Source organism: Mus musculus, chromosome Y (assembly GCF_000001635.26).
Source record: "Mus musculus strain C57BL/6J chromosome Y, GRCm38.p6 C57BL/6J".
NCBI lineage: Eukaryota > Metazoa > Chordata > Mammalia > Rodentia > Muridae > Mus > Mus musculus.
Window position 1 is genome coordinate 940,418 of NC_000087.7, and position 13,719 is coordinate 954,136.

Below are 13,719 nucleotides of genomic sequence, written 5' to 3' on the forward strand. Positions count from 1 at the left end.
ATCAGCCCTAATTATTTTGATTCTGAGTCAGCAAAAGGAAGAATTTTGTGAGAAAATTATTTTGCCATTTTTCCTTTTTCAAAATAAGTCTGTATTTCATCTATACTGATTATATGGTACAATATATAACCTCTCAAAAAATCTAAAAATACTTGACATAATTTAATTGTACCTACCTTAGAATGGTGATCACTACCCCTGTTTGGATGATTTGGAGGGCCTTGTAGCTGTTGGTCGGGATTTACCTGTGGAGCTAGAGGAATTGAGACAGCTGGAGAATCAGGTACTAACAGCACATTCCTGGAAAGAGAAAGCTTCTAAGACTTTTCTTAAGAAGAATTCTTGCTACACATTGTTGGAGGTGAGATCTGGTTCCTTTTACCACATCATTTTCTGTGCCTGACCCTGAGCACATAAGTGAACATGAATTTTCGAGACATCTCAGGGAGATAAAGGGCAGTAATTCCCCCTTTTTCTCTGTTAATAGGTTCTCTGCCCATGTGCAGATGCTGGTTCAGTCAGCACCAAGCGCAGTCGGTGGATTGAAAAGGAGATGGGATTATACAAATATGACACAGAATTGCTGGGGCTGTCTGCACAGGACCTCAGGGACCCAGGGTCTGTGGTAAGCAGCTTGACACAGAGAAAATGTAGCTTATGGGTATCTCACTGAGAAGAAGATAGCCTAGCAATGGTTTGTTGTATGGGTTGGTTGCCCATAAGCAGACCATTTATATACCAAGCCTATAGGGGCTAATCTAATAAGAGGATGGGTGCTTAACAGCTTTTCTCTGTCCTGGGTTCAATAGATCATGGCCTTTAAGGAAGGGGAAGAGAAAGAAAAGGAAGGTATCTTGCACTTACGTCACATCAACTCAGCCAAGCCCAGTCCAATGTCCTCATCGATGAATGCCTCTGCAACCTCCATCTGTATATGTGGGCAGGTCTGTGCAGGAGTGGAATCTCTGCAGTGTGATCTTTGTCATGACTGGTTCCATGGACAATGTGTGACTGTACCCCACCTACTCAGCTCAGTAAGGGCCAGTCATACCTCATCTCAACTGCTAGCTTGGTGGGAATGGGACACCAAGTTCCTGTGCCCACTGTGCATGCGATCAAGGCGTCCACGCCTGGAGACCATCTTGTCATTGCTGGTAGGACTACAGAGACTGTCTGTAAGGCTACCTGAGGGTGAGGCCCTACAGTGCCTCACAGAGAGAGCCATTGGTTGGCAAGGCCGTGCCAGGCAGGCTCTAGCTTCTGAGGATGTGACTGCTTTGTTGAAACAGCTGGAAAAATCCCGCCAACAACTACAGGATGAATTGAGACATAAGAAGCCCCCTACCTTGCCTTCAGGCTTTGCCTTTGACTGTCTCACAGAGAATAGTGGCAAGGATATCCTTAAGGTAAGCTGTCAGGCCTACTTTTTACCCTCAGATTTCTATATTTTAGACTATTAAGACCCTACCTTTATCAATGTCCTTTGGGTCAGTCCCTCTCCAGGATAGCTGTATCATTCTAGATTCCTAATACTCATAGCACTCTCATGTATCAGTGGTTCTCAGTTAATCATGACTCCATAGAGGTTGAATATCAGATACCCTGCATATCAGATATTTATATTATAATTCATACCTGTAGCAAAATTACATTTATGAGTATCAATGAAAGGGTTACAGCATTAGGAAGGTTGAGAACCACTGTTCTATGTGCTCTCTGTGGGGAGTAAGCAAAGTTTCATTTACAGTGGATATAAAGAGCCTGATTTTTTTTCAATTTTATTAAAGTAATCCATTCCTGCTCTTCTTCTCAGGAAGAGGAGGAGTTGGTACTAAATGAAGAAAGGATTAAAAGTTCTGAGAAGATTGTTCCAAAGGAAAGTTCATGTAAAGGAGGTATGTCTAGGTGTTGATAGGCTAATGAATACATACCACCAAAATGGCTTTCTGTGTCTTCAGCTCTTTTGTAGTAAGGAGAATTAGAGCAAGGTCATATTCTAAAAGAACTTTCCCCAAACCCTCCAGATAAGGAACTGCTGCCTTCACTTTTATCCCAATTAACTGGCCCAGTACTGGAACTGCCTGAAGCCACCCGGGCACCCCTAGAGGAGCTTATGATGGAAGGAGATCTACTTGAAGTTACCCTAGATGAGAACTACAGCATTTGGCAGCTGCTGCAGGCTGGGCAGAATCCCAATCTAGAGCGCATTCATACACTTCTGGAGGTGAGATGTGTCATGGATAGTCCTTGGTTTCACTACAAATGTGGACCACATACACCTTACTTACTTACTTACTTACTTACTTACTTACTTACTTACTTACTTACTTACTTACTTACTTACTTACTTACTTATTTATTTGTTTATTTATTTATTTATTTATTTATTTTGTCTGTGTATTGTAGCTTGAGAAGCCTGAAAACCCAGGAAATTGGTCAGAGGAACAGACACCAGAGAGGCGACGGCAGAGGAGGCAAAAGGTGGTTCTGAGTAGAAAGGGTGAGGATTTTACTCAAAAAGAGCTAGAATCAAAAAGAGTCAAGAGTTCAAGGATTAAGCCTAAGGAAGAAAAGTTTCAAAAGCCAATACTTGGGGATAATGTGCTGTACACACACCATACAGAACATACAAACATCTTAAAAGAGCACATAAACAGTGTACAAGGAAAGGATCCAAGCCCTTCATCTTCTTTTCCTTCCTTAACACCTTTACTACACCTATCTTATTTTCATCAGCAAAAATTATAACAATAGTATGTGATTATAACAATAGTATGTGATTGTTCTTTTTTCCTACCTTAGTCTTTTCCATTCTCCCTCCCTTGTTCTTTCTTTCCTTCTTCTTTTTCATTTCTTTCTGTTGGTCCCTTCCTTTCCTCCATTTTACTCTATTCCTACAGCTTCCTCTGCCCTTAATCCCTCAGATACCCCCAAAGTATTTGTTTCTTATCTAGAGCTTGACCACAAATTATTTTATCCTTACTCCTAATACATTTTTATGCCATAATTCCTAAGAAGTATTCCCTGTATGCGTTTCCCAAAATTTTACCATCAATATTCCTGGGACTAGCATAGATAAAGTGATGTTCTTAGTTATCTCTATTCTAATCTGGAGAGACAAAAATAAAATTTGAGAATGATAACATTTATTAATCTTTATTTTTAAATCCTTCATCAATCACACATCAAAACAAGTACTTATTAAAACAAGTGTCTTTTAGTTTATAATTTTCATTCTATTTTTCTCTTTGGTTTACATTCTAAAAGAACGTTGTATTTTTAATTCTTAAGAAAAAGGAATATATACAGTAATGCAAACTTACCATAATTGTTTATTTTTAATTTTGTTCCTTTTGATTTTGTTGTTAAAAATAAAACAGTATGGTTAGAACTGCATCTGACTTATACATCTATGGGAATAGAAAAATCAAGGATGGAAATCGTTGCTGTGGGACTCAACAGCATTTGTTTCTGAACTTAAAATACTTGTCTGTATCTGTGTTCTTGGTTCTATTTGTTTCTTTGTTTTGTTTTGGTTTTTGTTTTTTCAAGACAGGATTTCTCTGTGTAGCCCTACCTGTCCTGGAACTCACTTTGTAGACCAGGCTGGCCTCAAACTCAGAAATCTGCCTGCGTCTGCCTCCCAAGTGCTGAGATTAAAGGTGTCTGCCACCACTGCCCAACTCTATGCTTCTTGATACATGTTGTCTAGGTAATGTCTTCATAGCTATACTTTCCTACTAAGTGTCAAATAAGATGAATCCTTTCTTCTCTTTTAGAACGTTGTTTTATTGAACTTATAATGACTTCCTTTTTCTTTTTTTTTAATATTTTTTATTATGTATTTTCCTCAATTACATTTCCAATGCAATCCCGAAAGTCCCCCATACCCTCCCTCCCACTCCCCTATCCAACCATTACCACTTTTTGGCCCTGGCATTCCCATGTACTGGGGCATATAAAGTTTTTGTGTCCAATGGGCCTCTCTTTCCAGTGATGGCCGACTAGGCCATCTTTTGATACATATGCAGCTAGAGTCAAGAGCTCTGAGGTACTTGTACTGGCTAGTTTTGTGTCAACTTGACACAGCTGGAGTTATCACAGAGAAAGGAGCTTCAATTGAGGAAATGCCTCCATGAGATCCAACTATAAAGCATTTTCTCAATTAATGACCAAGGGGGAAAGGCCCCTTGTGGGTGGGACCATCTCTGGGTTGGTAGTCTTGGGTTCTATAAGAGAGCAGGCTGAGCAAGCCAGGTGAGGCAAGCCAATAAAGAACATTCCTCCATGACCTCTGGATCAGCTCCTGCTCCCTGACCTGTTTGAGTTCCAGTCCTGACTTCCTTTGGTGATGAACAGAGGCATGGAAGTGTAAGCTGAATAAACCCTTTCCTCCCCAACTTGCTTCTTGATCATGATGTTTGTGCAGGAATAGAAACCCTGACTAAGACAAATTGATACCAGCAGAGTGGGTTATTCCTGTGACAACCTGACCATGTTTTGGGGAGGACTGTGAAAAGACTTTGTAACTTTGGGCTAAAAGATCCATCCGTTATTAAGAGCTCTGTCGGATGTTGTGTAGGAGCTTGGAAGATAATGTTGAGAACACTGCAGAAGATGGAGGTCTGGTTTGTGAAATTTCAGAGGGAAAATTAAAGACTTTTCAGGGCCATTGCTGTTTTGATTGTGAAGATTCTGTAGTTCTGATTAGCTGGGGCTGAAGAATCAGCTGTGATTAACAAGAGACCAGAACTACCAAAGCAAAAACTTTGCATTACTGGGACTATTGATGCTGGTTAGCTAGAGCTAAGAAATTAGCAGTGATAAAGAAGAGACAAGCATCATTGAGGTGACATCTTCTGGGAAGTGTTTTCTGAAAGCACAAAGAGGCTGTGTTCTGGAGATAGTCAAGGTTGTACTCCTGCTGCAGCGGGACTTAGTAATATGTAAGGGTCACCCAGGTGGTACTGGTTTTGAAGGCATGAAGGGGTCATGCAAAGCAGCTGAGGCTCGGCACTGTAATAGGCCATGGAAGGCCATTGGTGAAGGTGCAGCCTCATTTGCAATTGAAGACCCAGGACTGAAGGGGTCATGCAGTGTTTTGGAGATGCCAGTACCATGAGATGACCACCAAGAGTAGCAGCAGCAGTGGAGTACAGGCATCTGGAGCCTAGAGGATGACATGTGTGCTACAAAGGGTATGGCTGGAGAACTGACCCCAAGCCCTTGGAGGATCCCAGAAGATTGTGAGTTGGATCCCAGACATTGGACGGTTAGAGATTGACTTTTACTTTTGATTGTGACTGTGCCCTGATATATTCCCTCTTGAAGGAAGAAACTGTTTTAGTGGAGCCCACAATTAAGAGACTTTTAATTGTAAAAAGACTTTGGATTTTAAAAGAGATGGATATATTAAAGAGATTGAAATTTTAAGATTATGTAAAGACTGTGGGACTTTTAAAGTTATTTAGATCTTGGAGATGAATAAGTTGTAAGGGTTGAGGCTAACTAATGATGTTTTTGTGTGTCAAGTTGACAAGGGGTCAATTGTACTGGCTAATTTTGTGTCAACTTGACACAGCTGGAGTTATCACAGAGAAAGGAGCTTCAGTTGAGGAAATGCCTCCATGAGATAAGGCAACTGTAAGGCATTTTCTCAATTAGTGACCAAGGGGGAAAGGCCCCTTGTGGGTGGGACCATCCATCTCTGGGCTGGTAGTCTTGAGTTCTATAAAAAGCAGGCTGATCAACCCAGGTGAGGCAAGCCAATAAAGAACATCCCTCCATGGCCTCTGCATCAGCTCCTGCTCCCTGACCTGTTTGAGTTCCAGTCCTAACTTCCTTTGGTGATGAACAGCAGCATGGAAGTGTAAGCCGAATAAACCCTTTGCTCCCCAAATTGCTTCTTGGTCATGATGTTTGTGCAGGTTTAGAAATCCTGACTAAGACAGTACTGGTAAGTTCATAATGTTGTTGCACCTACAGGGTTGCAGATCTCTTTAGCTCCTTTGATACTTTCTCGAGCTCCTCCATTGGGGGCCCTGTGATCCATACAATAGCTGACTGTGAGCATCCACTTATGTGTTTGCTAGGCCCCGGCATAGTCTCACAAGAGACAGCTGTATCAGGATCCTTTCAGCAAACTCTTGCTAGTGTATGCAATGGTGTCATCGTTTGGAGGCTAATTATGGGATGGATCCCTGGATATGGCAGTCTCTAGATGGTCCATCCTTTTGTCTCAGCTCCAAACTTTGTCTCTGTAACTCCTTCCATGGGTGATTGTTTCCAATTCTAAGAAGGGGCAAAGTGTCCACACATTGGTCTTCGTTCTTCTTCAGTTTCATGTGTTGTGCGAATTGTATCTTATATCTCGGGTTATCTAAGTTTCTGGACTAATATCCACTTATCAATGAGTACATATCATTTGAGTTCTTTTGTGATTGTATTACCTCACTCAGGATGATGCCCTTCAGGTCCAACCATTTGCCTAGGAATTTCATAAATTCATTCCTTTGAATAGCTGAGTAGTACTCCATTGTGGAAATGTACCACATTTTTTGTATCCATTCCTCTGTTGAGGGGCATCTGGGTTCTTTCCAGCTTCTGGCTATTATAAATAAGGCTGCTATGAACATAGTGGAGCACGTGTCCTTCATACCAGTTGGGAAATCTTCTGGATATATGCCCAGGAGAGGTACTCCAGGATCCTCCAGTACTATGTCCAGTGTTCTGAGGAACCGCCAGACTGATTTCCAGAGTGGTTGTACAAGCTTGCAATCCGACCAACAATGGGAGGAGTGTTCCTCTTTCTCCATATCCACGCCAGCATCTGCTGTCACCTGAATTTTTGATCCTAGCCATTCTGACTGGTGTGAGATGGAATCTCAGGGTTGTTTTGATTTGTATTTCTCTGATGATTAAGGATGTTGAACATTTTTTCAGGTGCTTCTCAGCCATTCGGTATTCCTCAGGTGAGAATTCTTTGTTTAGCTCTGAGCCCCATTTTTTAATGGGGATATTTGATTTTCTGGAGTCCACTTTCTTGAGTTCTTTATATATATTGGATATTAGTCCCCTATCTGATTTAGGATAGGTAAAGATCCTTTCCTAATCTGTTGGTGGCCTTTTTGTCTTATTGACGGTGTCTTTTGCCTTGCAGAAGCTTTGTAGTTTCATGAGATCCCATTTGTCAATTCTCGATCTTACAGCAGAAGCCATTGATGTTCTATTCAGGAATTTTTCCCCTGTGCCCATATCTTCAAGGCTTTTCCCCACTTTCTCCTCTATAAGTTTCAGTGTCTCTGGTTTTATGTGAAGTTCCTTGATCCACATAGATTTGACCTTAGTACACGGAGATAGACCTTAGTGCAAGGAGATAGGAATGGATCTATTCGCATTCTTCTACATGATAACTACCAGTTGTGCAGCACCATTTGTTAAAAATGCTGTCTTTCTTCCACTGGATGGTTTTAGCTCCCTTGTCGAAGGTCAAGTGACCATAGGTGTGTGGGTTCATTTCTGGGTCTTCAATTCTATTCCATTGGTCTACTTGTCTTTCACTATACCAGTACCATGCAGTTTTTATCACAATTGCTCTGTAGTAAAGCTTTAGGTCAGGCATGGTGATTCCACCAGAGGTTCTTTTATCCTTGAGAAGAGTTTTTGCTATCCTAGGTTTTTTGTTATTCCAGATGAATTTGCAGATTGCTCTTTCTAATTCGTTGAAGAATCGAGTTGGAATTTTGATGGGGATTGCATTGAATCTGTAGATTGCTTTTGGCAAGATAGCCATTTTTACAATGTTGATCCTGCCAATCCATGAGCATGGGAGATCTTTCCATCTTCTGAGATCTTTAATTTCTTTCTTCAGAGACTTGAAGTTTTTATCATACAGATCTTTCACTACCTTAGTTAGAGTCACACCAAGATATTTTATATTATTTGTGACTATTGAGAAGGGTGTTGTTTCCCTAATTTCTTTCTCAGCCCGTTTATCCTTTGTGTAGAGAAAGGCCATTGACTTGTTTGAGTTAATTTTATATCCAGCTACTTCACCGAAGCTGTTTATCAGGATTAGGAGTCCCCTGGGGGAATTTTTAGGGTCACTTATATATACTATCATATCATCTGCAAAAAGTGATAATTTTGACTTCCTCTTGTATCCCCTTGATCTCCTTTTTTGTCGAATTGCTCTGGCTAATACTTCAAGTACTATGTTGAAAAGGTAGGGAGAAAGTGGGCAGCCTTGTCTAGTCCCTGATTTTAGTGGGATTGCTTCCAGCTTCTCTCCACTTACTTTTTATTTGTGTGAGTCTAGTTTAATTTATGCAGTATAGTTTCCAAGTCCTACACTTTTCCCTAAAATAACATGATTTCATTTTAATTTAGAACTGAAATGATTCCCACTGTGTATATGTAGTATAATTTCATTATCAATTCAGCAGCTGGTAGACTTCTAGGTGATTGGATCGTCTATCTATTATGAATAGACCTGACATGAATATAAGTAGGCAAATATCTCTACAGTAAGATATGGAAAACAATCTCATTCACCATTTTCAGAAAATAATTCATATTTATTTTTCAAGAAATTCAAGCGAGGTTTTTTATAAAGAGGCCAGAAATAAACATCATTGGAGAAGACAGCCTCTTTAATAAAAACACAGACAATACTTTTCACATAGTAGAAAATTTTTTTAATCTTAATTGGAATAGGAGTTAATTACTGTAAAGTTACATAATTCATATAAGCACACGAAGTCATTTTTCAAAAATTGCTTTTTTGTATCCACAAGTGTGAAAGAAGGCCTCTGGTTCTCAAACAGATCCACAGAGTCTTTTTAATGAGAAATATGGTGTGGTGGAAGAATTGAGAAATATACATATATACTATACATACATACGCAAGTGTGTGCATGCTGTGTGTGTGTGTGTGTGTGTGTGTGTGTGTGTGTGTGTGTCCCTGTGTCTATGGGTGGGTGTGGGTGTCTATGTATGTAAGTGTGTGGAGGGAGGGTTCAAACACTAGGATATACAAAGGACCCCTGATGGATGGAGACCCCAGGTAGTCTATGGGGGCAACTAGCTGAGACTCTTAACAGTGAGGAATATGGACTCAGAAGTGGCCACTATCCCACCCACAAAACCTTGGACCCGAAATTCATCCCAATGACAACAAGTGTACGGACAAATATGGAGCAGAGACTTAGGGAATTGCCAAAGAATGACTGGACCAACTTGAAATCCATCCCATGGACAAGAACCAATCAATCCCTGAGTAGTAATGATTCTCTGTTACATTTGCAGATCGGAACCTAGCATAACTCTCCCCTGGAAGTTAATCCTAAGGGCTCACTGGAACAGATGTAGGAACCCATAGCCAAACATTAGATGGAGTTTGTGAAGTGTTGTGGGAAAAGTGATAGAAGGGCTGAGGGACCATAAGAGGACAGGGACTCCACAGGAAGACCAACAGAGTCAATTGATGTAGACCCTTGCGGGGGGGGGGGGGAGGGGGGAATGACACTGGGGGGGGGGCGCTGATTCTCAGTGCCAAACAAACAAAACAACAACAACAACAACAAAAGGCAAGCATGGCTTGGACATAGGCTTGCTACATACGTAGCAAATGAGCAGTCAAGGCTTCATGCAGGTCCCCCAACAACTGGAGCAGGGGTTGTCTCTCAGTCTGCTAGCTGCCCATCTATGGATCCTGGTCCCCTAAATAGTCTGATTTGTCTGACTTCAGAAGGAGAAGATGTGCCTCAGCCTGCAGAGACTTGATCTGCTTCAGGTGGAAGGGTACTCTGGGGAGCACACAGAAGTGGGTTCTTCCTTGGGAAAGGAGAAGGGGAGGGGGAATGGGCAGAGAATCTCATGAGAAAGCATTTCCGAGGAGCAAGGCAGTTGATTTTGGAATATAAAGTGAATAAATAATAATAATAACAATAAAAAGGAATGCAACTTTGTGCATGCTGTGGATTGCCCTGGTGCTGCTGGTATTTTGATGCTAATTCTGTTTCCTCAAGATAGGTTGCCCCAAGGAAGAGTGGATAACACACTCAGGTGACTTCATATGAAGTTTCTTGCCATTTTAACTGGTCAAATAAAAGCTAGAGCCTATGATTCCCCAGTGGAAAGGAAAGGTGGGGCTGGAGGTTGTGGAGAGGGAGAAGAAAGGAAGAAGGAGAGGGAATAAAGAGACAGAGCAGTCAGAGGAAGACTGAGGAAGAGGAGGTGAAAGGAAGATCATCGGAACCACATGGCCTAGAGAAGCTATAAGTAGCAAGAGATCTCATAGCTGGGAAATAGAATAGTGGTAAATCTGCCCAACCTAGCTGTGCAGCTTATAAATATAACTGAGATGTGTGTTCTTCACATGGCCTTATTAGGGTTGGAGATTTATTTACTGCAACAAGTAGGTGCCCAACATCCCGATTAGAACCATACTAAGAGCCCGGCATTGGTGGTGCATGCCTTTAATCTCAGCACTTGGGAGGCAGAGGCAGGCAGATTTCTGAGTTTGAGGCCAGCCTGATCTACAGAGTCCCAGGACAGCCAAGGCTACACAGACCAACCCTGTCTCAAAAATCCAAAAGCCAGTTATCTGTCTAGGAAATTGTCCATTTCATCTAGGTTTTCCAGTTTTGTTGAGTATAGCCTTTTGTAGTAGGATCTGATGATGTTTTAGATTTCCACAGGTTCTGTTGTTATGTGTCCTTTTTCATTTCTGATTTTGTTAATTAGGATACTGTCCCTGTGCCCTCCAGTTAGTCTGGTTGATTTCACCCCTGAGTTTGATTATTTCCTGCCATCTACTCCTCTTGGGTAAATTTGCTTCCTTTTGTTCTAGAGCTTTTAGGTATGTTGTTAAGCTGCTAGTGTATGCTCTCTCTCGTTTCTGTTTGGAGGCACTCAGGACTATGAGTTTTCCTCTTAGGACTGCCTTCATTGTGTCCCATAAGTTTGGGTATGTTGTGGCTTCATTTTCATTGAAGTCTTAAACGTCTTTAGTATCTTTCTTTATTTCTTCCTTGACCAAGGTATTATCGAGTAGAGTGTTGTTCAGTTTCCACTTGAATGTTGGCTTTCTATTATTTCTGCTGTTATTGAAGATCAGCTTTAATCTGTGATGATCTGATAGGATGCATGGGATAATTTCAATATTTTTGTATCTGTTGAGGCCTGTTTTGTGACCAATTATATGATCAGTTTTGGAGGAGGTACCATGAGGTGCTGAGAAGAAGGTATATCCTTTTGTTTTAGGATAAAATGTTCTGTAGATATCTGTTAAATCCATTTATTTCATAACTTCTGTTAGTCTCCATGTGTCTCTATTTAGTTTCTGCTTCCAGGATCTCTCCATTGGTGAGAGTGGGGTGTAGAAGTCTCCCACTATTATTGTGTGAGATGCAGATGATATGATAGTATATATAAGAGACCCCCAAAATTCCACCAGAGAACTCCTAAACAGCTTCAGTGAAGAAGCTGGATATAAAATTAACTCAAACAAATCAGTGGCTTTCTCTACACAAAGGATAAACAGGATGAGAAAGAAATTAGGGAAACAAGAACTTTCACTATAGTCACAAATAATATAAAATACCTTGGTGTGACTCTAACTAAGGAAGTGAAAGATCTATATGATAAGAACTTCAAGTCTCTGAAGAAAGAAATTGAAGAAGATCTCAGAAGGTGGAAAGACCTCCCATGTTCATGGATTGGCAGGATTAATATAGTGAAAATGGCTATCTTGCCAAAAGCAATCTACAGATTCAATGCAATCCCCATCAAAATTCCAACTCAATTCTTCATACAGTTAGAAAGTGCAATTTGCAAATTTATCTGGAATAACAAAAAACCTAGGATAGCAAAAACTATTCTCAACAATAAAAGATCCTCTGGTGGAATCACCATGCCTGACCTCAATCTGTACTACAGAGCAATTGTGATTAAAAAACTGCATGGTACTGGTACAGCAACAAACAAGTAGATCAATGGAATAGAATTCAAAACCCAGAAATGAACCCACACACCTATGGTCACTTGATCTTTGACAAGGCAGCTAAAACTGTCCAGAGGAAAAAAAAGACAGCATTTTCAACAAATGGTGCTGGCACAACTGGTTGTTATCATGTAGAAGAATGTGAATTGATCCATTCTTATCTCCTTATATGAAGCTCAAGTCTAAGTGGATCAAGGAACTCCACATAAAACCAGAGATACTGAAATTTATAGAGGAGAAAGTGGGGGAAAGCCTTGAAGATATGGCCACAAGGGAAAAATTCCTGAACAGAACAGCAATGGCTTGTGCTTTAAGATCAATAATTGACACATGGTACCTCATAAAATTGCAAAGATTCTGTAAAGTAAAAGATACTGTCAATAAGACAAAAAGGCCACCAACAGATTGGGTTTTTTTTACCAATTTACCAATTTGGGATTTTTACCAATCCTAAATCTAAGAGGGGAATAATATCCAATATATACAAAGAGCTCAAGAAGCTGGACTCTAGAAATTCAAATAAGCCCATTGAAATATGGGGTACTGTGGAGAGCTGTGCTGTGAGCAATCACCATTATAAGATGACTCTGGCTTCCACTGTGCCTAACTAGTAAACAAGCCTTATGCGCAAGTGCAAGAGTAAATTTACGCCAAGTCACTGCTCATCTCGGGGTGTAGTAATAGGGTGATGGGCAAGCAACTAATCAGGTGCTGTCACCCCACATCAGGTGCTGAAACGTCATGCTGCGGTCTATATAAGCAGCACCATTTTCCGGGTTCAGGGTCTTCCTTATGTTGAAGCAATAAAAGCTTTGCCGTAGAAGGATCCAGTTGTCCAAGTGAATCTTGCTGGCGAGATACTAGCTCCGACAAGAAGTGGCGCTGAGAAACCCAGGAATTTATCATCACCAGGCGCTGATAGGTGACCCCCCCGTTTTACGGGGCAGTTTCAGAACTACGGGACACTTTACAGCTCTGCAAGGTACGTACAGTCTTGAAATTTCTCCAGAGTTAGACGCCCTTTTGATTGTTTTCACGGCTATTATTCCTTCCCTTTCGGTTTCGTTTTGCTTCCACCGCTGGAACTGCTGACTGGTTCTCAGTCGCAGTCAGGCCTGGACAGCGACCAGTATTGCTGACTGGTTCTCAGTCGCGGTCAGGCCTGGACAGTGACCAGTATGGGGGCCTCCCACTCTGTGATGACAGCCTTACACTCTGTCCTGAAGCAGCGTGGCTTGAAAGTCGCCACCAAGACACTAGAAGGCTTTGTAAAAGAGGTAGATCGCATAGCACCGTGGTTTGTGTCCTCAGGGTCCTCAGGGTCTTCTCCACTCTTGGGAGAAACTCAAGGGAGATTTAGTTAGGGAAGTGGAGAATGGCAAACGTAAAGCAGGAACCATGACGTTGTGGAAGCTGATAAAATCGTGCTTAAAGGACGAGGAATGTCGACAAGAGGTTAAGGCGGGGCAGAGAATTCTGGATGAAATTCAAGACAGTCTATCAGAGGTAGAGCGGGGAGAGAGATTGGGAGCAAAACGGACACATGGTGCACCAATTAAGCATACAGGCCTTTCCACGGACCTTGAGCCCGAGGAAAAGATAATGTCAGAAAAGAATACCCGGGGTGAGTTTGGAAGGAAGGAGAAGGAAAAAGAGAAGAAGAAAGATCAATCAGCGGAGGTCCCTAGGAGAAGGAACCTATTCCTGCCACTAGA

General features: G+C 41.4%; 1 protein-coding gene across 5 annotated transcripts in view; it reads left to right on the forward strand.

The window, feature by feature from the left end:
• Positions 1-3,396, forward strand: part of Kdm5d (lysine (K)-specific demethylase 5D) — a 46,248-nt gene extending 42,852 nt beyond the window's left edge. For 4 of the 5 annotated variants that reach the window (XR_003953250.1, XM_011248580.2, XM_030251562.1 and 1 more), the window contains 6 exons: positions 182-361; positions 488-625; positions 810-1,406; positions 1,814-1,895; positions 2,025-2,224; positions 2,407-3,396. Coding sequence is in view for 4 of the 5 variants with exons in the window: in XM_011248580.2 (XP_011246882.1) it covers positions 182-361; positions 488-625; positions 810-1,406; positions 1,814-1,895; positions 2,025-2,224; positions 2,407-2,748 (1,539 nt within the window). In the remaining variant the exon portion in view is untranslated. The remainder of the gene's footprint in view (positions 1-181; positions 362-487; positions 626-809; positions 1,407-1,813; positions 1,896-2,024; positions 2,225-2,406) is intronic. The other variant, NM_011419.3, reaches the window with a different exon arrangement.
• The last annotated feature ends 10,323 nt before the right edge of the window (positions 3,397-13,719 follow it).